This window comes from Poecile atricapillus, chromosome Z (assembly GCF_030490865.1).
Source record: "Poecile atricapillus isolate bPoeAtr1 chromosome Z, bPoeAtr1.hap1, whole genome shotgun sequence".
Classification (NCBI taxonomy): domain Eukaryota; kingdom Metazoa; phylum Chordata; class Aves; order Passeriformes; family Paridae; genus Poecile; species Poecile atricapillus.
This window is the reverse complement of record NC_081289.1, coordinates 26,547,733-26,573,800: the sequence shown is the minus strand read 5'-3', so window position 1 is coordinate 26,573,800 and position 26,068 is coordinate 26,547,733. Positions and strand designations below refer to the sequence as shown.

Here is a 26,068-nt window from a genome sequence, read left to right as displayed (position 1 = left end):
TGGGATCATCACTTCAGAAATCTAATTTAGTCATTGCAACTGCTGTGCCATCCAAATTCAGCAGAGAAATAAATGATTCAGCCCACCCACTCCCCTGGACTGCCACATCCTGGCTCCCTACATACTCACTGGAAGGAATTATTTCTGATGACTAAATTAGACACCATAGTAAATGCTGTGAAAACACAGTGCTGGGTCTGTGTCTACAGGGCGTTAAGAAGAGGAAGTTAATAAAATTTAGCTAAGGACTACATTTCCAAAGGGCTCTTTAAAATTAAATCTCTATTCACTATTAAGAATTGTTACAGTATAACAAAGACAGGAGGGGAATTGAAACAGGACAACTGGAGATGTCTTGTATGCCATTAGCAAGCCAAAATCCCTGATTTGTGTCTGTGCTCTAGGAACAAAAAGAGAAAGGTCAGGAAGAGGATAAAGTGCAAGGGAGAGGACAACTTATTTAAAACTACTTCTTTTGGCAAAGCCAATAAATCTTGGAGAATAATATTACAGTTAATTCAATTGTCCCCCGAAGACTCGGTGTATAAAATATGGACACTAGATTCATTCTTTTAATGCTGAAATTGGTTGATTTTAGGCCTTTAAGTTCAGACTTTTATACAACTGTAAGTATGGAGGGATTTTTTTTATCCCTGCTACACAACTTTATTGAACAAAGCCAACCTGTCATAGGAACTAGCAAAAGCCAGTCAATAGGAAGTCACAGGCTTTGATGTTGGAGGGATTAAGTTCTGCTTGTTATTATCTTCCAGGGGATACCTGGAAGACCAAACTTTCAGTCATCTGCTTGCTTTGAGGCAGGTATTACTGACCTCCAAGAGAGCTGGCTCACAAACTTGGTTAGCAAAGGAGCCATAGGCAAATGGTAGACAGAAAAATCAGAAATGAGAAAGCGTGGAAGACTATGCTTGTAGTTTGTGGCTAGGACCAGAAGCAGAGACTCACAGGTCCTGGCTCTGCTCTTTGCTGTCTTGAGCAAAACACATAACTGTCTGATGGCTCAAGTTCCTCTGTCTACATGACAGAGATATGGATATTTCCTCCTCTCTTATTTATTATCTGTATATTGGGGGTAGAAGTTGAATCTCATAATCTAAGTGCAAATATATTGCAGAGTCCTCTCACCAACAGTTTCTGGATACTATTTAATCCAGCTCTTAATATCTGTGTGCGTTTTTCTGGGTTTCAGAATAAACATGCCACAGACACGCAGATGCTGGATCTGAAGACCTGCTCTGTCCCAGATCCTTGTCTGAGAAAATTCATCTGTTGTGGCTCTTGGAATGGAAAAGAGCAAGGCACAAAGAAGCTGCACTGATCCATTCTGTGGCAGCAGCCAGAACTAAAAGAAATTTACGTTTCAGGTCTGCCTGCACTAAGAACGTCCTTCATCTCCCCTTCCTTCTATTGTCCAGTGTATCTCAGCCCACAATTATCCTGAATCATGTTGCATATCCTACACATGAATTATTAATATTTTTGTTATTACTATTATTATAATAAACCACAAATAATTGTTGTTTAATAAAAAGCATGGGAGATCAGACAGAGCTCGGGATCCATAAAAGATCACAGAGTTTCCTTTTCCCTTTTGTGCCATCATATTCCCCTAATTCAGATTGACATTTATTGTCACCAACACCAGAAGCAAATTCCCTGGGTAACTACTCATGCTGTTTTCAAATTGATTCCCAGCTCATCATCACTCACCAGCACTGGCACATTAGCTGATAAATCAACTGACAAATGCTGGTGCATTTTGATATCACGCAATAGAGTTGCCTTCTCAGGGCCTGCCAAGGGACTGGTCTGATGTATGATCCGTAGAGCCACTTGGTGCCATTACTCCTTGCTTAACAATTCTCCCTCAACAACCCAAAAGGAAGGGGACCAGACTCCCTGACTGCTCATCCATCACGGAGGATGCTCACAGCGGGCTTGGAGCCTGTGTAAAGCACCGTGTCAGCATCTCGTTTGGGAGCAGCTGCCACTCATAGCTCATGAGATCCTTCTGTCTCCATCATGTCTTGCGGCAGACACTTAACTGCCGGCTGTGTGAGCCACAACAGAGCGTGTCACTGCTGCTCATGCATGAGAGGCACAGAAACACAAAGGGAACCAGGAGAAGAAAAGAAGAAAAAATAGGAAGGGGGAAGCACTGGCTAAGAAAAGGAGTGATGGGAGTGCAAATGGAAGAGAAGGAGGGAAAAGGGGGTACTTTTGGGGAAGAGTGAGCAGTGCAGTGACAGAAAGATTTCCTTTCCTCCTGAAATAACTTCCAATCACTCTTCCCTTCTATGGAGAGAGGAGGAAAAAAAGGAGCCATGGACTAATTGCAAACAGTTAGACACTAGCTAGACATGATGGGAAGAAATCTACCCTTTTCCAGGGGTCAAGCCTTATTTCTTGCACGTGCTGGAGAAGAGAGATGCAAGGTGAATTGTAACCCCATGAATGACATGAGAACTTGGACATGACCTTCAGGCAGTTGCCTGCACACCACAGTAGACACCACCTCTGAGACTCCACAAGAATCAACTCTTTGAAAAAAGGGAAAGAAGAGGAGAGTGTTTTGGGAAGATGTTTTACCTGTGGCAGAGCTTGAACAACTGTATCCAGCAGTGCTCGCATTCCTGTGGCCATCTTCAGTAGCTTCAGGACTGTCACAACAAGCACAAGAGAAGTGTCAGTCAGACTGAGCTCAGAGGCATCCTTTGTGTGACTTACTAATGACAGTAGCACCAGACTTGTCTCTCTTTGCCCTAGAAAAACTGGACCTTCCCCTCATTCCTCTTCTTACTTTTGATGGTGCAACCCCAGTTGTTCCTTATCAAGTTTATATCCTTTTTACTAAATATTTTGTTTCTGCCACCCATGTCTATTCTTCATGCTTCACTCAGACACTCTAGCCACATGCTTTTTCCCAGGAATGTGTATCCTAATTGTCCTTCTGCTTTGCTTTTTCCTTCCATCACTCTCTTTTCCTTCAGCCATCACTGTTATGACATCTTGGCACACTTTGGCCACCACCTTACCTGTGCGAATTCCAACCTGCTTGTTGGTCTCTGCTCCCCACACTACTACTGTAGTTGCCCCAAAAATGAGTAACAGAGAAAGTTCAGCTCTCACATGATCTGCCCACCCTGCCACTGCTTCACCTCCCAGGGAACCAGAAAGCCTGAGCTTCTAGGGTGCCCTAGATTCTAGAATCCCTGCTGGGATGAGATGAAGGACACCCCAGAGGCTCCTTGAGGGCTGGGGACAGGGCAAGCTCACGACTCTACAGCTACTGCTCAATGAGTCATGGCACCAAGCTGCACTCATGGCCACATACACCCCTGCTCTGGCCAGCGTCTCTCTCACCCCGGGCGATACGCAGCACTCTCATGATCCGAATGATAGTGGGGTTAATTGGGAGAGCAGCGTTGATTTCAATCTCTTCCAATGTGATGCCCATGACAGACAGCAGCACAATGGCCAGATCTAGCTGGTTCCACCTTCAGAAGAAAAATTGAAGAGAATAAACGAAGATAGAATTTTTCCATTTTCCTGTGAAAGAAAGGTACTTGTCTCCACTTTAGCCTAAACATTTCCTTATGTATGAGTTCAAGACCCACTCTGAGTCAGCCTATATGGGCTTTTCCAGAGAAACAGAGATTCGCTTTGCACACACCCTGCGCAGCCAGAGGCAAGCCAGCCTGATTTGAAGGCGTGGAGCTGTGTTACTATGGTGCTATGCTTTGACTAATGGGCTCAGCTTTTTACGGCCTTACTACCTTGAATCAACTTTCCTATATATGTTCTGCTTCAGCATGCTCACAGTTTGCCTCCAGGGCAGGAAAAAAATGTCTCTTTCTAACCTCACCTCCTTTACTTTCTTGCCTAACCAGCAGACTCTAACCAAGAGGCAATTTTTGGACAACTCTTGCTATTGCCTAAGCATTGCAGCTTGTGGAGGATGAGGTTAGGTCCATGCTGTGCAGAACTGGGAGGCAGTCAGAGCACTCTGCCACCACTTCATGGTCTAGATAGGGCACCATCCCCAAACCTCTACCCCAAACCCAGCTGTCCCACAGCCACAGCTGACAACCCTCTGCTCACCTGTCTTTGAAGAATCGTCGCAGACCAAATGCCACCAGCTTGAGGACTGCCTCAAACACAAAGACAGTGGTGAACAGGTAGTTGCAGTACTTGAGGGCGGTCTCCAGGGACTGCCACAGAAAGAGAGGGAAAAGAATTGAAGCAAAAGCAACATCCAACACATAACCCCCTGTGTGGGGACTCTCCTTAGTGCCTGGAATTCATCCTGGGGTGTGGAAGCTGCCCCTGGTATTCACTTTGGGTGGGGGGGAAGCTGCCCCACGCTTCCTACCTACTTAAATGTGGAGGTTGCCACCAGGCCGCCCCGCTGCCCCTTGCTCTTCCCAGGATCAGTTACTGCTCCTTTCTCCTGTACTGTTCGGCATGATCGGGAGGAGGAGGCCATTGCAAGAGAATCCATGAAATGCCATCAGGCTTTTCTTCTGCCAGTAGCCCATGCCACCTGAATGATACCTTTCCAATGGCACTGGCACAGCTATCAACCAGGAGTGAAGCACAGGGGTTACTCTGGTGGTGGATTCAGGTCATCTCTGACCAGAGGAAACCCTGCTGTGCCTTAGTCTGGGGCCAGAACATCACATCTCTGAGTTGTTTGGCTTCTGGGTTTTTTACGTGCTGCCCGTTCATGACCACTAGGAACCACTGTGAGCAGTGGGAAGCTTTTGGTGGAATTTTGTACTGGAAGGGTTTGAAGTGCTTTGAGAAGATTGTTTAACAGAGCCTGACAGCAGGCTGGCTTGGCTGGAGCTGTGTTCCAGGGAAAGGAGCTGAAGAGTAAGAAAGAAGAGTGACTTGTTGAGGGACAAAGATCTGATGTGAGAATGCCAACAGATAAAGGTTGAGACTTCCTGAAATATAAAGCTGGGCACCATCTAGGGCAAGATGAAAGCTGGGCAGTTGGGCTAGGTGGGCAGGAAACAGAGGAGCCAGGCAAAAGATTTGAATGAGAACAGACAGATTCAGCTCCTGATCAAACCTGAGCTACCTCAGACAATCTGTTCAGACACCAGAGCTGTCACATAAACCAAGGGTCTTCTGAAGAGAAAACTGAAATGTCACTGGGCAGATGTCATGATGAATGCTTTGTCTACATATGGAGGAAGGACGTTTCTTTGATATGTGTAGCATACATGTTTCCCACCAAAGGCATCTACAGCTTTGCCAGGAACACTGAGAGGTACATGATCTCTACCCAAGCAAAGTGTAAAACATTTGGCCTCGAAGGTGCTGTATTTGGAGTCACACCTTGCTGCTGAGAGAGGCTCTGCTCAGCACTTGGGCCCTGCAGCTTCTCTTATGAACAAAAGGTGGCTTGGTAAAGGTGGCCCATCCCATGACATACAACCAGCTGCTCTGGTTCTCTCAGCTGAGGCCATATGGCAGGGGAATTGGGCTGACATTTGGAAATCTGATGCAAAGCCTGAAGCTCCCAGAACACTGCTGCTTCCACCACTCCTATTAGGATCCAGGGGAACATAAAAAGCAGAGCAGGCAGCTAAATTAGGGTGACCCACATATCCACTTACTAATAGAAAGCACAGAGATTTAATTGCACCATGCTTTCTAGGGGCTTGACTCTTGCTCAGATACCTTCTCTCTATTAATTTTAATGGATAACAAATGTCTGAGTAGGAACTACCTTTCTAGATACACATGAAAATATTCACACAAATTTGCCTACTACAAAACTACTTCCTACAAAACTTCAACACTAGTTTTTAGAGACACCCAAGTGTCCTACTTATGCTGGTGGGCAGTGGTCACCAGAGAGCTGTACCAAAATGACAATATCTGGAGGCACGACTTATCTTCATGATCTCACTCACCACAGGTTGGTTGTAGTGCTCCAAGGACATAGTGACCACGTTGAGGCAGATGATGAAAGTGATGAAGATGTCCAGATAGTGGCTGGTGCAGACCGAATGGATAAGGAGGCGTATGTGGCAGTAGGTAGCATAGTACGGCAAACGCTGCGCCTCTTCAGTGGAAAGAGGGATATGGGCAGAGTTAGGAAGAAATTAGAAGAAAAGAGAGAAATGGGTAAGAAGCACTGAGGAGGGAGAAGGCATAAGATTGGTGATAGGTATTGAAAGAAAATGGAATGCAGTTAGGAGAGAGAAAAATCAGAAAAGAATAGGTATAGATAAAGGACAAGAGGAGGAGGGGAAAAAAATTCAAAAAAAAAAGAAAGGAAAGAAGAAATGGGGAAAAATATGTAGGGAAAAAGACAAAGAACAGAATGCTAGAAAGAAAATCTGTTAGACTGTGTTTGTGGGAATGGTGCTAAATCAGCATTTCATGTCTTGACAAATTAAGATCACTTATGATAAAAGGAGCAGATGGTTCAAGGAGAGGCCCTGGGGTGTTATAAGAGAGAAGGGGAAAACTGAAGCAGAGGAAGGGAAAGCATGCCCATAGGCTGTGAATAGAAGTCTGGGTAGTAGGGATGATTTCCAGGAGCGAGTATGCTCTAGCAATTTTTATCTAAAGGTAACACAAAACAGGACAGAAACACCAGGAATAGAGGATTTCCTTCAACACAGAGGATTTAAGATCCCAAGGAGTGACACTACAACACTGGGGTCACTGGGACACAAAACACAGGGGTCTTCCTCTTTTTTTTCCCCCTTCTTCTTTAAATTTGGGGTTAAACATACAGAATAGTCTGTCCAGGTTCTTCTTCAACCACCAGCTGAGCTGCAGGAAGCCCAGGTGGGACTCTACCCCAAGCACAGGAAGCATACCGATGTGTGCACGTCCCATGCCAACAGTGCCTGTCGGCATGTGCACAGGGGTGTTTTTGGTACATCATCTCCTGAGGAGCAGGGTGCTAAAACCCTTCCCCAGTGCCTTCCCTGGAGTCCCAGCAGACCTCCTCAGCCACCCCTCTTCCCTAGACTGCCACAGTGAGGTGTGTGGTGACACAGCAGTGGTGCGGGGAGGAAGGCTGAGAGCATGGCCACGAGCAATGGATTTTGGAGACCAGCCCATTGGGAAAGAAAAAGAAGAGGAAAAGGTTTTTCTCAGAAAACCTTGGCCTACGAACCAACCAAACACTTAGGCTGTGCCTTACTCCTTCGCTTCTTCTCCAAGCGTCGCAGGCGCTTCTCCTCCCGCCGGCGCGCCTCCTCAGCCTCCTGGTGCTGCCGGCACTTGTGGAAGTTCTCCACCACCACCCCCACAAACATGTTGAGCACAAAGAAGCTGACGATGAGGAGAAAGGAGATGAAGTAGAGTAGCATCCAGGGGTTGTTGTTCGTCACTGGCTGGAGTGGGAGAAGAACATAGGCAGCCATTGTCTTAGCAGTAGAGGAATAGGGATGCAGTGGGCAGCAGCCCAAGAGATCCTGCTTTACAAGGCATTGAAATAATGATGTGTGGGCCAGGAGGGAGCCAGAGAGACACATGGCATTATTGCTTTTTCATTACAAATAGGTAAAGGCCCACTGACCCCACAGCATAGCCACAGCTATACCTCCCTGCATGGACTAGAAAATACCATGGACCTGATCCCTTGCAAATAGGTGAGCAAAGCATTCAGAAGGAGCCTGGAAGGAACTCTTGGTTTGAGGGAGGTATCTGAAGCAGGATGTTAAAGGATGTCTCTGCCTTATGAGCACAAGGAAAGTGAAAAGGTCCTTTCACAAGAAAGTCCATGTACCTGCTGGTCAACAGCCACAGCATCAAGTCCATTGTACATAATATTGACCCAGCCATCCTTGGAAGCCAAAACAAAGAGGGACATCAGAGCCTGCAACACATAAAGAAAATCTGATGTGGAGCCGATGCATCTGGCAGGTAGAAAAAAAAAATACTGTGGGTTTATGCTCTAACACACACAGCACTGAAATACTCTTCCTGTGTCTCTGCACACATCAAAACCTGCTCCTTCCCCAGTGGAGGACATGGAGGGGGTGACAGGAAGCTATATGCACCCAGATCCACCAGAGGAGAGAGGTTGTGAAAAACATCTGCTTCGTGGCAGGAGAAAAGAGAAAATCAAGCTCTCTGCTGCCACCACTTTTCTTTCCCACTCATCCTGTGTAATTCTGACACCAACCCTCTAGAGACACAGCTTCTGTATGGACATCCATGCCATATAACTGCTCCTTCTGGCCCAGTCATTGGCTTTCCAGGTACTGCATCTGTTCCCTGGGGAGGAGACAAACCCCTTGTTGGGTCCTCATCAGAGGGAGGGGCTGTGGGCAAACTCACCTGTCCTAGGTTGTCGAAGTTGTACTTGTGGTGCACCCACTTGTAGTTGGCTGCCACGCAGTCGGAGCGGTTGGTGATGTTCCTGATGTCAACTCCCAGGCAGTGGTAGAACTTGCCCTTGAAAAGCTGCAGGAGGGGAGTGACTCCATCAGGGTCACTTTCCCCATAGGGTTCCCCACAGGGTTCCCCATGCTCCCTGGGATGTACAGAAGTTGCCAAGATGCTTCATGGCCTGCAAGACTGCAAGCCACATAGAGCACGACAGGGACACCACCAACACAATGTAGAGCACAGACTCAGCTGTTGCAAAGAAGCCAGGACCACCCTTGTGAGCTCACACTTGGCTTTTCAACCTCCTCCATTGCCCCAGGCCTGCAGTGACCATAAGCCCACCATCTGACAGCCCTTAAGGCAGCCTTTCTGGGTACAAAGTGAAAAAGTATCTTCTAATCAGTCCCCTAGAGTAATCTTCCCTCCCTGCTTCCCAGTTACTGAGAGTGCTGATGGGATCTCATCTGAGGGTAAAGAACCAGAAAAAAACATCCTCTTCTCATATATATTTATTCACAAAGCTGCACTGCACTGCTGTGACTCTTCTGCCCAGGGCTCCTTTCCCCATATGGAAGGTACTGGATTGTGCATTTGTACAGATGCATCAGAGCAAACTAAGTATAGCGCATTCCCTGAGATGGAAGTAACGCCCACACTCTTGCTCCTCTGCAATGCAACAGCTGAAAATAAAGAGGATTAAATAAAAAAATTAAAGAAGTTTGTGGGTGGATTTAGGGCTCAGAGTGAGGGGGAGGAAGAGAGCTGACTGGAGGCAGGGTTCATGTGAGCAGGCACTGAACTGCTTGCCCTTGTGGGGTGGCATGGATGGGTCCAATGAGCTCTGCATCAGCCCTGGGCTCTTCCTATGGCACTGGCCCAAACCCTGACCCAGCTGCTGACAGGTGTGAGGATTAACTCCTGTCTCTCACGTCCAGCAATGCCTGTGCTTGCTGAGCACCTGTCTGTGCTTGCCAAAGGCTGTGTCATGGTGGAGATGACTTGTGGAAGAGGGAAAACACAGAGAATTCACCAGCTTCCCTGTCTCTCCTGCTCTGCTTGGCTCCCTGTGTCTGCTACAGGACCTGGGAGACAGGTGTCCATGGCAATAGGGCTCCAGGGCTGTTTGATGGACAGTAACAACCTACCTGCACTCCCAGGATGCCAAAGATGATGAAGAAAGCACAGCAGATGAGGACAATGTTTCCTATGGGCTTGAGGGAAGAAATGAGTGTCTCCACCACCAGCTTCAGACCAGGGGCTCGACTGATGACTCTGGAAAGGAAGCAAGGGGAAGGATGACAGAGGGACAGGGTGGGGACATTTGGCCTAAGCTAAGCATTTTCAGCTGCAGCAGACCCTGTGCAGTGACCCCTCAGTGGAGATCCCTCCCCTGTGATCAAAAATCCTTTTCTCTCCCATAGATTTTTTGTTTGATGAGGTATCTCCAGCAACAGACCCATATGGCTAAGGAGGACCTCCTTGTGGCTTATTGCTTGTAAGTGGAAAAACTAAACTTTGCCTGACACAACAGGATGTGACCCTGGGACCCCTCCTGGGGATAACCAGTGAGAAGAGGGGGCCAAGCAGGGCTCGGTGGGGTTCTGACCGGAGGGGACGTAGTGTGCGCAGCAACCGGAGCACTCGCAGCACCCCCAGGATTTTGGCACCACCAGCAGAGGCCACTGAGACCACAATGTCAATGAGAGACACAAAGACCAAGAAGCCATCCAAGATGTTCCAGCTGCTGCGGAGATAGGCTTGGTCCCCAAAATACAGGCCTAGAGAGACCACCTGGAAGAAAGGGGAGAGAAGAGAGGGTGAAATGGCTCCTATGTTACCTGGTAGAGAGCAACTATGGAGAAAATGGGAGAAGGAATAGTTATCAATTCCTCATTACACTGAAGTTGTCATCTCATAATCTTTTCCTTTCACCTGGGTGTCTATAAAGGAAAACACCTTTTTTCTGCCTTCCTGAGTAACATGGCACTGTAGGGGAGCCACAGGAAACCTTTCCCTGCCACACAAGACTTTGGGGAAAGTCTCACGGTTCAGAAATCACCCTGGAGGTAAAGTCAGGCACTAAATCCATACTTTGGCTCTTAAAGGGGTAATTTGTTTGTCAGCAGTTCTCAAAAACAGTGAGTGCTACAGAAATTGATGGCCATGGAAAGATATTAACATCCTGCAAATCATGGTCAAAATTCAGATATTAATTTCAGGGGTTTAATTTCCAGCACACAGATTTAGAACTTTTTCCCAAACATGAGAAGGTAGTACCAAGGTTTTCTGATTTTTGCAAAGTACTTTTACATCTATGGAATAATTATCTCAACTTTGAGCATGTCATAAATATTTTTGTAATGTCCCCCATTCTTGCTCCCGAAGAAACGGAATGGACATTTGACATCATTACAAAATCCATACTTGAATGCCAGCTATCCTTCATGAATACTAAGATTCAACTGGATCTAATGCCTACAATAAACATCTCTATGCCTAGCAAGACAGGACTGAACCCCAGGCAACATCTGCCTTTATAAAGGTAGAGGGAAGGATTGCTGTACTGAGAAGATGAGCAGATTTTAAAAGGGTGCTGAGCAAACATGAACAGTGTTTGACACTGGAAAAAGGCTCTGAGCTGTTCATCTCCAGTAACTTACCTTCAGTGTCATCTCAGCTACAAAGATTGCTGTGAAAATGTAGTTGGACACAGTGAGAAAGATTCTTTCCTAGAAAAAATAAAACAAAAGAAAAAACAAAACAGAGAAAGACCTTAAATGTATTTTGACTATTTCTTGTTCCTCTGTCAGGCCCCTTTGATGATCTTGATATTTTTGCATTCCTGTGAAGGGTCTGAAAGTTGATGAAATAAGGGAACTGCCCTTTGCAGAGGTCAGTGCTAGGCAGCTTTCAGTTCATAGAGTCCCTTGGCTGGGACAGGATCATATGCAGCTCTGCCAGAGAACAGTGGATGGGGGTTTTTTGCATCCTGCAAATCTGGTTTCAAGGCACCTTCTGCCCTTTTCTGTCAGTGCTGCTCAGGACTGACCTGCTGCACTGACCTGGGACTCCTTCCTGAAGAGCTGCTGAGCATAGACCACAGATTGTGTCCAAGTGCAGCAGAGTCTGGGAGCCAGCTAAGGCAGACAAGCAGAATAAGTAATTTCATTGCCAGCTTAAGACCCCTCCAAGATAGCCCAGGAGTAGCATACATGAATGATGATGTGCCATTCCTACAGCATGGAAGTTACTTCAATCTTTCAGTACCCAGTCATTGTCCCTTTTGCCATTCATCTCTTATATGCAGGTTTCTGGAGGAGACTTTTATTTTCCAAGGCAGAAGGAACTAGGCTTTCTGTATTATAAAGTGGGTTGCCCCATTATAAGAGCCTGCAGGGGAAGCACACATTTATGTCAATTACTAATATTTAGGTATTTGAATAGATGAGTCGGAGCTGGTGTTTAATGCTGAAGTTCTTCCAGAGATCATACCAGTACCAGGAACACTCAGGAGCCACCATTGTTAGAGGCTGTGCTAAAAAGTGGGTGACAGGTAATGGTCCTCACCGTGCTTCTGTGTTCAATCTGAGGTCTTTCCAGGGCAATCGTGATGCAGTTCAGGAAGATGAAGGCCAGCACTACGTGGTCAAAGAGCTTGTGAGCAATGACGGTTTGGCAGAGGAGGCGAAACCTGCAAAAGAGTTCCAGTAGGCACCTGTGCCTTCAGCAGAATAAATTTAATAGCAAAGGAGACACAGAATTAAGCGTTCTGGCCAAAACTGGGCTCTGAAACAGCAGCATGTCTGATACTGATGTTCCTTGAAATAGCAGTAGCCCAGGGTGGTACGTGGTCACACAGGGAGCCTGGAGCAGAGCAAGGGCAGAGCAATGAGCTGAACCTCCATTGATTTCCCCAGTGCCAGAGTAGTTTCCTAAACACTATGATGCTGTGCTCCTGTCTTGCCTTCTAAAGAGGCTGAATTTCAGTTTTCCTCCCAAACTCACACTTTGTACCACCCCACAGCGAAGAGACCACATGCTGAAAGCTGAGGTGAGGCAAGTAGGGTGGCAGTCATGGGGGCCACACTTCTGAAAGACATTGTGTACATCAACATAGGTGTCAGAGCAAAAAGCTCTCCCTCATGGCCTGTAATGAAAGCCCTTTCTTTTTGAGGGGCAATATGCATGGGTGAGAATATTGTTGGCTGGGGTACGTGGACATTTTCTCCTGGTGAGATCTCTTTAACAGGAAGAATTCTAACTTTACCCTAAAAGGTGTGATATAACTGCTGGTAAGTTGATACTGGGACTGTAAATTAAATGAAGATGCTATTCTGGTACCAGGGGAGGAAATATCAGTATATGGAATCATCAATAATACATTCTTTATCCTCTTTGTGTTAACATTAGTATTCCCTGCCTTGCTTAGCTATAAATATTTATGATTACAGAAAATAAAAATGGGATGCTCCAAAGTGAAGGAAGATCACAATAGCTATTTAGGATGCTCAATTTTCCTTTCATTGCCAGAATCTAGGAAGAGAAATGTTGTTTGGCTGTAGAAGGGACAATGGAGGAGAAAATACACATTCTTAGCTGGTAAGTTTGCCACCTAACATCAGGGGATACAGCCAGCAGAGCAACAGAATCTGCCCCATCTTCTCAACCCTCTCATGGCAAAAACTGCACAAACCTGTTCTGTGGAGAGAAGAGATATATGGACCAGTCTTCCCGTAATTCACACCAGTCTGGCTTATAGACTTCCATCATCTTCCGGATGCGAAAGCACAGGCTCTGTAGGAATGCAGCAGAAGCAATTGCCACTGGTCACCTTCCCACTTGCCTGAGAGAGACATTCTTCCTTTCACATCTGACTCAAACACACCACTACCTGCTTTTCTTTAATTCCTCAACTGAGAAAATCAACTCAAAGGCAACAAGTCATGGAAAAGAAGGTAGAAGCTTCTTTGCAAGGGCTCATTTACCTCTTGGCATCTGGTTTCCTCCCCGAATCATGAAAAATAAAACTATTGGTGTCCCTTCTAGAGTAGGACACTGTCTCATGATGCCTTCTTAGAGGTGTTGGAGGGACTGTGTTACATGAGAGCAATATTTCCTCCCTTCCTCAGCTAAATGAGAAGACAGGACAAGAAGGCTTTCTGTTGGCACTTGGGCTGAGAATTTCATACAGACATTTATATCTGTTCAAATTTCTACTGACCCTCACTCCACTTTTTCCACCCTTTGATCCACTCACAGATTGCTGTCCCCTAGGCTGATACCACAAAACCCACTTGCCTTGCCTGTGGTGCCTGTGGTTCCTGCTCTGGTCTGCTGATGCTCCTCACACAAAACTCTCACTGTTGCACAGCTGGACCTCTCCTATCTTGTAGAAATCACTGGCTGCACTGCTCTGAAATAACAGCCCCTGAATGACCACATGTACATCTCACATCTGCCTTCCTCCCACCACACACCTGCCTTGCAGGCAGCCTGACAATGTGGTGTAAGCTTTTCTGTGCCTAGAAGGTCCTATCTGCATTCAGTGCTGTCCTCCAGCTTTCCTAAAGCACCTTTGCAAGCCTTCCCATCCACATGCAAGAAGACTGAAATTTGAGGATGGATTTGAGGTTTCCCAGAGCACTGCGATGTAACTCCAGGTTCCTCCACCAAGTACTCACATAATCTATTTCATCATCATCCTCTCCCCGTTCTTTGTGGTTGTTCATCTTTGGGAAGATCTCCTTGACAATACTGGGCATTTTGCCATTGCAGTCCTGATGCTCACTGGCCCCAGGCGGTGCTCCCAGCCTGTGGGTCACTCTGTGGCCAGAAGGGACCGAGGCCAACTCCAGCAGGTCACAGGAGCCTTTGTTATCCAGAGACAGTGTCCGGCGGTGATGAAACACCCTTCCTGTCCCATCCGGCTCCCCATCTGCTGCCTTGTGTGTTTCCCCAGACAGGAGAGACTCATGCTCAGCTGAGGGAGGTTTGTGTTTCAGGCTGTGTCCCCGGGCCAGGCTGTTCCAGCTGGAGCGACGGCTTCCCCAGGCTCCACTGCGGCTCCAGGCGCCGTAGTGGGAACTGCGGGAGCTGGACTGTAAGAGAGTGGGATGGGGACTCAGTGGCTCTGGGCACAAGGAGGGTGCATGTGATCCTCTCTCAGATCACAGACTTCTCCCTGAGCCCCTATGCCAGAAGGCTGCCATTTATCAGACACTGAGCAAGTTGCATGGTGGGAATTCAGCAGCAATCTCGGTAAATCTGACAATGAATTGATAATGAGTTAGCAATGGTGTTGACTGTGATTACTTTATAGCACCATCTGTGTGCAAAGCACTTTCAGGGAAGGTAAGTAATAAAGCCAAAGGCCAGGTGCCTGATACTGTTACTTACACCAGCACAGAGCAACAGTAAAGCTCTCAAAAAATCTGATGGATCTGATGGGCAACTTTTTACATTGTGCTGGGGTTAAGGATAACACAAGGCACAGGGTGATGGATCATCTGACACGCCATTTTTGAGTCCAGTCTTAGTAAAAGGGAGAAATGAGAGAAACAGGCTTGCTGGTTACAGTTTACTCTAACCACATCAGCAAGCTATCATGTAGTATGTGGCTGCTAGCTCTCCCTGTTTGGAAATAACAGGGGCATTTAAGCACCGAGGCATTCCCCAGAGCTGTGTACGCCAGTGGGTAGAAAGCCCAGAAGCTGATGTTACAAGGTGGACAGATCTGAGACGAACTGGTTAGACAACCTGCAGTGCTTGGGGAAGTGCTATGGGATAGCAGAATCTGCTATGGGAGCTCAAAGACAAAATTTCCACTGTTAAAAAAGCTGATACAATCCCATCCATAATGGAACTTGGTGCTTCTGGTATCACCTCAACTCAAGGTTTTGTGTCCTTTACTCTAAGAAAACAAGGAAAAGGCAAGGAGGAAAACATGTTCCACTGTAAGAGTGAGACTGTCTTCTTGATGTTCTCCCCCTCCCAAACCCAAAGGAATATAGATAGCTAACCTGGAAACAGACTTCAAAAATCTGGAAATTTAGAAAAATAATGTGAACTGATCTGGATTCTAAAGACAGGCAATGCTGTTGTGCTAGAAGCCTACAGCAGCAGTGCAATCCTTCCCAGAAATGCCCAGATGATGGCAGAAAGCCAACAAACTGCTTGGCCTTCAGAAGAAGGGTATGACACATGTTTATACTCCCTCACTCACCAAGGACCGCTGGTCATAAGTCATTCTCCCCAGGGACATCACACTGCTCTTCCGGGAGCCAACAGCAACACGGATCTGGTCAAGTTGCAGTGAGTTGCGTGAAGAGTTGGTGACTCCCCCAGAAACCACTGGTGGGTTGGAAGAGGGCAAGGATGGGTCCAGGTGCCCATTAGGTGTTACAGGAATTGCACAGAGTTTGGGATCTAAGTGGAAAAAATGAAGAAAGAAGAATGAAGAAAGAAAAAGGGGGGTTCCTCATGACCCAGTGACTGCTTTGATGCCTAAGCTGTCTAGCAAGTTAGTGGCAGCTAACAGATTGTTAGCCCTTTACCATCAATCAACATCAATTTCTCTGATTAAGGGTGTGGTGACAAAAGCAGTGCAAGCTGGGAAGGCTTTGAAGTCATTTCCTCAGCCTCCAAAACTGACCACATCTCTCCTTGGGGACAGACAGACGAGCAGCGTGGTGACCAAGCAGCCTCAGACTGACAGGCAGAGCATGAAGGAGAACAGGGAGACAAGAGCATGCTTCTGGCAGGCCAAGAGCAGACACCAACATCTTCAGGTCTCAACACATTCCACCAGCTGTCAGATTGGCTACTTAAAGCAGTTAGGCTGAAACACTGTGCAAGAGACTGAGATGTAGAGACAGCCACAGCCATACATGTACTGAGATCACCTTAAAATTCCTGCAATCATACTGCATACTATCCTAGTCTATCCTACTACACTGCCCTTCTTCAAACGACTGATCCTTGACCTTTAAGATCCAGGACACTTTTGAGGGAAATCTTAAGTTCTGTAGATGACCAAGAGCATTTTTTAAGATGCATGGAGAGGACGGGGTACTGAATTTTAATGCCTGAAAGGACTGGACCAATCACTTTTGTTTGACTTATTGCATAATGAAGGTCACCTATCCGTGTCTGCATGACAGACAGCCATGAGTCCACTAACACCTCTGTAACCTCTTCCTCCTCTGTCATCTCAGGGGTTTGACTGCCTGCATTCAGCATAAGCTCTGATATGGTGCAGCCATGTAACTCAAGATAGGACTGCTTTGAAAAGAGCTAAGTTATGGGAAAAATCTGTAAGCCAAAAACTGGAGCCACTGTTCCAGGCTGCAGGAGCTGCATTTATGCTCAGAAATGTGCCCGTGGTGCTTGTCTGAGTTGTGCTGTGAGTATGCTTGTGCCTGTCCTTGCACCTTGCTGATCCTGATCTTGTCTTGCTGACTGGACTTCTTGGCTTGACCTCAGACCTTCCTCACTGCTGTGGGCTTGCCTGGTAATTACTGAACCATTGGCAGACCCCTACTAGTGTCAAGCGGGCCTGCTCTGATCACCTCGTGCAAGAGTGTGCAGTGTGGCCCCTGCCCTCCTGCTTGGCTCTCTGTCCCCTTCAACTCCTGGCTCACCATCCATTGCAGAGCAAGTGACTCTTGCTGCTCCCTGCCACCAAGTCCTGTTTGAAGTATAATACCTCTTGTAGAAAGACTTTCAGTCTTTGAGGGATAGAGACCTTACTGGGTGGCTTGTACTCAGGTTGTTCCCGCTGTTAATTATCTCTCCTTGAAAATATATGGCTTTTTTTCAGCCTGAATTTGTCTAGCTTGAGCTTCCAACCTTTAAAATCTCATTATGCTTTTTTCTGCTCAATTAAAGAGCTATCTACCACCACAATTCCCTCCTTATGGTCTACAACTACAGAGAGAGTGATCAAGTAACTTTCCTGATTTCTCTCAGCTTCATTAGTCTCTCACTATGAGGCAAAGCTTCCAGGTTTGCCTGAGTCCTTTTTACTGTCTTGGTATCCCTCTCCAAATGTGGGTTTCAGATTTGGATACAGTGTTCCTGAAATGGTGACCCTGAAGATAACCAGAGACAGCCTCACTTCTCACTTCCAGTTGCTGTTCTGGAGGTCATTCAAGCACTGTTTCACTTAGCTACCACATTCCTCAGGATGCCAACATGTCTCTGCTTTTTCCACTAATAACACCACAAACTGGCATGAAGTTCAAAATAAGAACTGGCAAGTTCTCAGAAGTGGGAGTAAATTTTCTGCAGAATCTGCATTTAGATTTCTCACCAAACAGCAGTAGGACACAAGCAAATAATACTGTTTGAGCTATTGTACCTGAGCCTTCCTGGACCTCTTGGAATTGATCAAACTCTTCCATGTTTGAAGAACTCTGATCTTCATCTGAGTATGACCGGTTGGCATCACCCTGGAACACACAAATATAGAAGTTGGAAACTCAAACAGTAAAGATCATTTGTTTTTGTCTTTCATTTCTGGAACAACTGCAAAACTATCCTTGGCAGTCAGGCATCCAGTGTGATCCCTGGAAAGATCCCTGGAAAGATTTGGGATGGCTGAGAGACTGCGCTGCTGCTTTTGGATGGGTAAAGGGCTCACCCTAAAGTAGGTTTTTTGTGTTACACAGAACAGAAATTGTGAATCCCCTTCCAGAGAGCCTCTTTCCTTGCAAGGATTAACACTGGGGTTTTTTCTCTTGTTTAATTGAATCCTACTCTAACGAGGGTCATTTCATGAGTGAAATTAAAGAGGTGTGTTACTTCGTAAGTCCTCCAGCCCAGTATCCTCAAAGTGTCACAAAGCATCTCTTTTTAGCACCTCTATTCCTCCTCCTGATGAAGCCTTGGTGGCAGCTCACCTCAGCCTGGAATCCCTCCACAAGAATGGCCACCAGAAGATTAAAGAGTACATAATTTCCAAATGTCATGAGAGCCACAAAGTAGAGGGAAGCCCACGGTGAGGTGGAGGCCATGCCATTATAGAGTACAACATTCCAGTCCTCCTGGGTTAGGATCTGCAAGAGAGGACAAGAAAGTCAAAAAACGTGAAGGAAGCACATGAAGGGTATTCCCAGAAAAGCACAGTCAAAGAATACACATCAGGATCAGACCAGGCCTCTGAACCCATAACCCACTGTCACTGTCCAGCTGTGGCACTGCACCAAAAACCTTAGCTGAGCAAGAAGAAACAAGAACAACCATTAGGACAGCCATGTGCTGAGGTGAGAGTGTTAAACTTGGGAGTTGCCACAACAGGACTGACATTTTCACAATCATCTCCTAGGAAGGAAGAAGGTCCCCTGTTTGAAATACACACCAGACGTTTGGTTCCAATATGCAATTGTTCTTCCTCCACAAACTTTAGTGCTCTCAGGAGTCAGTGCAGTTCTCCTCAGTGAGGAAAAAGCACCTCCTGATCCTCTTCACTTTGCCCTGGCCCACCCATAGAGAGCAAAGTGGGCTCACCTGGAAGACAGTGACAATGGCCCACAGCAGGGAATCAAAATTCTTCCGGTCAGGAACTGTATCTCCTGTGTCTGTCCTGAGGCTGAACTTGCAACCAAAGATGTGCATTCCCAGGATGCTTTGGAACAAGATGATGTCAAATATAAATATCTCTGGCACCACAATGAACTCATCAGAGTAATTCTCTTCTCCTGAAAATCTAGTGCAACATCACAGCAGCAAGGGGTGTAACAATGTGTCAGACCACTGGGAGCTATCTGTGAAGAAGGAACTACATATTGCAACCCTGTAGGTCACCAGAAAATTTGTTTTCTATCTGTGCTGATTCAGAGATCATATATTCCCTCCAACCTGTCAGTCAGATCTGTTCGCTCTATTGTCCTTTTTGCTCTCAAATGTCTTCATCTTGCTATCCGGGCATCCATGGCATGCACAGACAAACTTTCTTGGTTGCTTCCTGCTGCTCTTCTGCCAGAGTCAGCCTCTGGACTGAACTGTTCCTGTAGCTAGTGCTGGTTAGCAGGAGACTTCACCTATTCTGCAATGGGACATTATGCTTAATGTCTGTATTTGCTGGTATTATTTTACTGCCCCATCCAAGCCAAAAACCTCAGCTGCTGAACCCAATTTAAGGCAGGAGGAAGTTCAGCCCTTATGAAAACATAAATGTTTGTCAGTGCTGCCTTGGCCTAGAGCAATGGGCAAGATGAGTTATGCAGTCATGCTCTGAAGCTGCTGTCCCCATGAGCCACACAGTGCCACTCCAGAACACTGTGAGCTGACTGCCTGCTCACCTGAATATGAAGATGAAGAGCATGAGGAGCATGCAGAAGGTGGCTACATTGTCCATAGTCTTCATCAGCACCACAAGCTGGCGGCGCAGCGCTGGCATGAAACGCACCAGCTTCAGCACCCGGAGGAGTCGGAATGTCCTCAGCACAGAGAGGCCCCCGTCTGCCTGGCCAATGATCTCCCAGATGCTGTGGTCCAGAGAGGCACAGGGAGTACGAGGGACAAATCAAAGCACAAGTGAACAAACCAAAGAAAACAAGGAATAACAACGCTAAGTCTTCACCTTGGCATTTGCAGTACAAAAAAGGGGTGAGAAAGTAAATCTGTCTGAGAAAGACAGAAGTATGAACTACAGGCTTATCCTCGTATGTTGAAAGCTGCATTTATGCCTTAAGAACATGAACATGGCAGTTCATGTTGCAGGACTGAAAGAAGGCTTCAGCATTAAATTCCAGCAAGACAAGTTCTTCTACCACACTTTAAACCTTTGTAACATCTTCAATTTGTGCATTTTCAAAATATTTCAGCTAATATTTGTTGTGAACTTAACAAGGCAGTTACAATTGCCTCAACTCTACAGAGGAGAGAACTGAGGAATAGAAATGCTATGTGGCTTGCATAGCACCAACACCAAGTAATGGGAAAAGATGTCTTGGCCTCCCAATCCCTGACCTTGTGTATCAGCCCAGCTCCTCTCAGGTACTCTTTTCTATGTGTATTTCAGCTGATCCCCAAGGCCCTTGTCACCTGATGATGACGATGATACTGTCAAAGATGTTGTAGGGGTTGCGAAGGTAGTCAAAGAGACCAAAAGCAGCAAGTTTCAGGATCATCTCCAGGGCAAACATGCTTGTAAAGACAACATTGCTGATCTCCAAGATGTTGGTCAATTCCTCTGGCTAGAGAGAATGCAAATTCAGAGAGTCAGAACTGAAAGAGCTCTGAAATTATGGGAAACAAAGTGTTACCCTTCCCAGGGAACAGGGCTTGTAGGGAGTTGCAAATTTCCATGGGTGAGACTGCAGTGGATCTGGATAGCAACACTTGCACTGCAATTCCTTTGCAGATTTGCTACCTTCATCATAGATTATATCCCTAACAACTTTTTTATTTTCTGGAGGTGATCAGGAGCCTCACAGCCATTTACACAGCCAAGGCTGACCAAGCATCTCCTACGTCCCACCCCATATCCCGTTCCCCTGACTAAAGGCTGCTGTATTTTGTGCAAAGAACTGCAGTATTTCTTGAAGGAGACCAAAATTGGCTGATTTGCAGTCAATCTCTTCCTTCAAGAATTTCTTCCTCTGAGGTTTCCACAGGTAGCTGGCACTTGTTTTTTTCCTGGCACTTCTCTTTTTTTCCTGAAATTCTGAAAACATTTAAATGACAGGAAAACAGTTCCCCATCTTCCTCTGAATATCACTTCATTAAACTGCCCCTTTTCCCTCTATTTTTTCACTTCCTCATTTTTCTCTCCCCCTTCCCCCACCAAACCCTTGGTATGCATTGGTTTCCTGGTCTTGCTCCGTCAGTGTTATGCCTCTATCCTCAGAGTGGTCTCAATAATTACCCAAGAAAATATCAAACTAGACAAGACAACAGCAAGGAGGACCATAATGCTAAAACCTGCCTGTAAGGGACAGGGAGAGAAGGACAGGGTGAAGGATACAGAAGAATGGACAGCAAGAGGAGAAAGGAAAGTGCACGAGGTGAAAAATCCAAGAATGATAGAGATGACTGTTGAAAAATAAAGAGTGTACATCTTCTTTTGCATTGGTCTGAGCTATGCCTGGCCACCAAGACACTCTTTTACGCATCACACAAAATGGATGGGAGCAAGAAAACTGGAAATGCCTGATGCAGAGAGCACAAGAGGACAGACATTCCTGGCACTGTGGAAATGAAGAAGCGAATCCCTGCAGGTCAGAGCCAATATTTTTAGCATTCAATCAATACTAGTGCCCACGAGGAAGGGAAGTCATGGTCTCTCCCCATGGTCTGCAAAATTGCTGTTTTGTTGAAGGGTGTCCTTTGCACGGGTCATGCCTGTTACTTGTACAGCTGGTGGAAAGGGAAGTGAGGGAGGAATGCAGTTCTAGTTTGGTCTCTCTGCCTGAAGCTGGGGTCTGCTTTAACCCCTGCTCTGAGGCCCCCAGTGGCCAAGATCCTTCCAAGTGAGCAAATGAACTGGAAACCTCTCACATCATTGGTTTCCCGTGCCCTTTGTTAATTTCTTGCACTCCTCATTGTAGCTTTTTATTAAAATAGTCCAGATCTTTAAAATGAAAAAAGAGGAGATGGATCAATTTCCATCCATAGTTACATATGAATAGCAAAACCACCGTGAAAATGATGGAGAAAAGAGGGGAGATAAGAGAAGAGAGAGAAGGAATGAGCAAGTGCATGTGGGGAGGAAGAAATGAAGATCACTTCACTGAGACCCAGCAGTAATAACACTTGCTGAGAACAGGAGGTCTATATGTTAAACTGAGATGCCAATTTCAGTCTGAATCAAATCATTATGTCAGTGAAAATAAGCAAAGCAAAAACAGCAACAGGTTATGATGGTGGATTATCCTCCTCTCTGCTCTCCATACATTCTCTCGTGCTCTTGTAGGGAACAACTGATGTTTGAAAAACCATGCTTGCATCTTGCTTGTGGAAAAGGTCATCTGTTCCTCTGTCTTTCCTTCCCTCCTTGACATCTGTTTCTCTAGTCAATCTTCACCTGTTAATCTGTTTCTAATGGATCATCAATCAGCCCCAGCTAAGCATCCTTCCTAGAGAGAGAGACAGGAAAGACTGGGCAGAGAAAGAAAGACAGAAAGAAGAGATGGGCAGAGATAAAAGCAGAAAAAGAGAAATAAAAAAAACCAAAGCTGGAAAGAAATTAAACACACTAACACCCACAAGAAGTAGAGAATGAAAGAGTTGTTTTAAATAGTGTAGTAAAGAAGTAAATGCTGGGAAAGAAAAACTAACACAAAATAAATTAACTCAGGGAAAAAGGAGGTGATAGAGAGGAGACAGATGGAGAGGCACTAAGGCAGATGTGGCATTGCAGCCGTTTCTGGAGATATGGCTAATTTGACAGAGTGCAAAGAGCCATCAGCTGGGGGCCAAGGCTGCAGGGTGGGGTTCACCAGGGGTTGTGTTCTGTGTGGCAATGTCCTTGCTCCTAGGGCGGTGTGGCTGTCAGTGACAATGGATGAGGAGGGTGTCTGACACATGGCTGGTGCAGGGGACTCTTCTCTGGCCAGGGAAATGTGAACTTGATGAAGAGGACAAGCAAACAGGCAAAATGGTTCTCCCCTTTTCTTCCTACCAACACAGGCTCTCCAACACAGTGACTGTGTCACCTTGCAATTGTGAGGTCTCACCAGGCTCCCACAGACAGCATTCAGGCATTCATCATCTAAACCCTTCCTCCTCCCAGGTTTACCTAGAAACTGTAAATTGAAGCATCCCCAAGGAAAAACTCAAGGCTACTTTAGTCCAAGAAAAAGAAAGGAACACCAGAAATGTCCCCACAAGCAGTCTGTTCACATTGCCAAGACAGGACAGACTGATTTACCCATCACGCTAGAAGTGAAACTTGAACATAATTATGGGAGCTGGGTATTGGGGTAAGGAGTGTGGCTTGAAGGGGCAGAGATCCCAGGGGGCAAGGCATGCCCAGAGACACTGTTTTAACCAAAATGGTTAATTTATCCTGTGTATGGATCTCTTTCCAAAATCCATTAAACTATCTAATTCATATCTTTGTGGAATAAAATCCTTCATCTCTGACAATGTAGATCAAATACTGAGAGTAAAATATATGATTGAGATTTACTTCAGAACTCCTGTCCCATGATCAGAAACTAGAACTGGGGCAATAGAGGGCAGCAGCTCAGCTTTTTTCTCCTTCTCAATTTCTTACTAACTTTGGAGCTCTTTTGCCAGATTTGACTGAAAATATAATTAGTCCATTATCTGGCAGCAAACAGAAACTCTTGCATCATAGGAAAGGCTAAGAAGATACATATCACCATGAAGCCCCTGCAGGAAAAGTCTGTTCTAAGCAGGAGTAAATTTGCAACTGTTTAGAAACTGAAGAGTAATTGATGTGACCTATGCAGACCAGCCCTACCAAACCTACACACCATGGCCTTTGTGATGAGAATATGGAAAAGAAACATTCCATAAAGAGGTCTCTCCAGACAGTCTATTTTCACTCAGAGTTTTAAAGTCACTTGGCAATAATTAGAAGAGCCATAGAAATCAGCTATGGAACATACCAACGTTTACATAAGTTTCATCACCACCCCACAACCAGTGCAGGATTACAAGATTGTTATACTCTGGTTCTACAAGGCTGAAGTAGCGTGGTTTCATCTACCACTCCAGGGATACTGTTCCATCCTCACTAAATGTCAGTATGATGAGCTGGCTTGGACATTTGCTGAATGTTTCTGGCAAGGAGCAAATAACAAAAAGAGAAGCAATAACTGTAAAATATGAGCTTGTGAATGCAATAAATGCTGGTACAAAGTGAAATCACACAGGCTAAGGGATATGAAGGTACTGATCCACAGGATGGGTCTAGTTAGGAAACAGGGGATCATCATCTAATCCACACAGAGAGACCTCATAAAGTACTGATCTGATGTACAAAGGAAAACTGTAAGTAGATACTGGAGAAGATAAACTAAGTCACTCAGCAGTTTCTGAAATGGCTGCTAATAGCAGAGAGGCTTGAGTCCAACAGGCCATTCAAGAAATACATTATGAAAAAGGCAGTCTGGGACATTCAGCTGGGACAAGCTTTTCATTGTCATGCTGAATATGAGAGAAAAGTCAGCAGCACCAGACCCACCATGAATATTAAGAAAAAAATAAGCCTCTTAAAAGGATTCTTCTGGACAGCCACAAGAATCTAATATTTTCTACACTGGATTTTAAAAATAGACATTTCCAAATAGAGGCAGATCTGAAGAACTGCAAAAACTATTTCAAGCAGGACAAAGCTTGAAATGATGGGGTTTGGCTTATGCAATATCTCAGCAATATCTGAAGGCCTAATACTGAGAATATTACATGGTGTATTGCACACTAGTGGAGTTGAATAAATGTAGCTATTTACAAATTATATCTTGTTATAAGATCATGGATTAAAAATGACTCATAGAAGTGCAGTTTCTCCTAAAATGAGTTGATTTCCCTCACAAGAAATATATATGAGGATGGAAACTGCCTTGGCCACACAATCAGGACAGGATGAAGGACTGGATGAATATGCTAAATTAAGCCAGATTTCAAGGTGATTTGAATATGTGTAAAGTTATTTGAATTGTTGAGGTTAAGTCTCTTGGAAGAAAAACACAGTGAATATTAAACCCCTGAATTGTAACAAACAGTTTAAATTTCTGTCCTTCTGCCTGCTGGTCAAGACCAGGCAAAGCTCAGGCTTGTGCTCTGTCCCTTGGGTTCCTGTGTTTATAAGCCTGAAACTTGTGCCTCAGCCGTTAACCTGATGGTTTTGGGTGCTTGGCCATCTTTCTGGTGAATAGCCCATGAAAAAGTGGAATGGCAAGGTGCTGGCACACATGCCATGAGCTGCCCAGCCAGGTATGTCCCTAGAGAGTGGCTGGACTTGTGATATCCCATGTACCAGAAAATAAAGGCTCAAGAGGTCTCTACAGGCATTAGTCCTGGGTCAGAAGACATCCCTATGATGAAGTAGCTAAAGCAAGAGAAGCTTCTTCAGTCATAAGGTGGCGTCACCCTGCAAATCACAGATCCTGGTGGGTGGAGGGGCTTTGCTGGATTTCATTCTGTGAAAAGAGAATGGTCTTCTCTGAGAAAAGACAACAGGAAAAAGAAAAAGGAAGGAGAAAAAAGTAGGCAAGGAAGCACTAGCCTGAGATGTACTGTTGGCATGATTTGAGAAAAACTGAAGGAGAGCAAAGGGAGGTACAAATGTCTGTGCTTCTGAGTTAACTGCTGACTGAAAAGAACCCAAAATTCATGGTATGGTCTGAATATGTTTTAGTCTTCTTGTGCCAGGAAAACAGAATTCAGTACACATTTTGAATAAACAGGCTGCACCACATTTTTCAGTTATGATCAGTTTGGCTGACAGCTCTTCTGGTAGAAACAGCATGCAGGGTCATAAGCTTTGCCCAGATACTTATGGATGAAAACTGACAGTACAGTTTTAAGGACTATCATTAAGGACCTGCTTCTAGAAACTCTAAGGCTGCCGAGGCAGATCCCACTCTGCTGCGGGCTGTACAAACACAGCAGAGGCATCCTAGAAGGGCTTAAATCTTCACATAAAATAGCCAGAACATGAGAGTAAATTCTCTACCTCCAGCTCAAGTATTCTTCTGTCAAACTA

The 26,068-nt window shown here is 45.6% G+C and overlaps 1 protein-coding gene across 1 annotated transcript in view; it reads right to left on the bottom strand.

Annotated features, from left to right (window-relative positions):
• Window positions 1–26,068, bottom strand: part of LOC131593141 (voltage-dependent T-type calcium channel subunit alpha-1I-like) — a 148,582-nt gene that overhangs the window by 11,351 nt on the left and 111,163 nt on the right. Inside the window, exons 10-28 of the mRNA XM_058865400.1 lie at window positions 20,434–20,585; window positions 19,689–19,874; window positions 18,895–19,012; window positions 18,288–18,443; window positions 17,747–17,837; window positions 15,611–15,813; window positions 14,070–14,486; window positions 13,082–13,182; window positions 11,956–12,079; window positions 11,049–11,117; window positions 9,995–10,179; window positions 9,534–9,660; window positions 8,338–8,463; window positions 7,784–7,873; window positions 7,169–7,388; window positions 5,949–6,100; window positions 4,123–4,232; window positions 3,385–3,518; window positions 2,611–2,681 (exon numbers count right to left, since the gene is read on the bottom strand). Coding sequence (XP_058721383.1) covers window positions 2,611–2,681; window positions 3,385–3,518; window positions 4,123–4,232; window positions 5,949–6,100; window positions 7,169–7,388; window positions 7,784–7,873; window positions 8,338–8,463; window positions 9,534–9,660; window positions 9,995–10,179; window positions 11,049–11,117; window positions 11,956–12,079; window positions 13,082–13,182; window positions 14,070–14,486; window positions 15,611–15,813; window positions 17,747–17,837; window positions 18,288–18,443; window positions 18,895–19,012; window positions 19,689–19,874; window positions 20,434–20,585 — 2,832 coding nt within the window. The remainder of the gene's footprint in view (window positions 1–2,610; window positions 2,682–3,384; window positions 3,519–4,122; window positions 4,233–5,948; window positions 6,101–7,168; window positions 7,389–7,783; window positions 7,874–8,337; window positions 8,464–9,533; window positions 9,661–9,994; window positions 10,180–11,048; window positions 11,118–11,955; window positions 12,080–13,081; window positions 13,183–14,069; window positions 14,487–15,610; window positions 15,814–17,746; window positions 17,838–18,287; window positions 18,444–18,894; window positions 19,013–19,688; window positions 19,875–20,433; window positions 20,586–26,068) is intronic.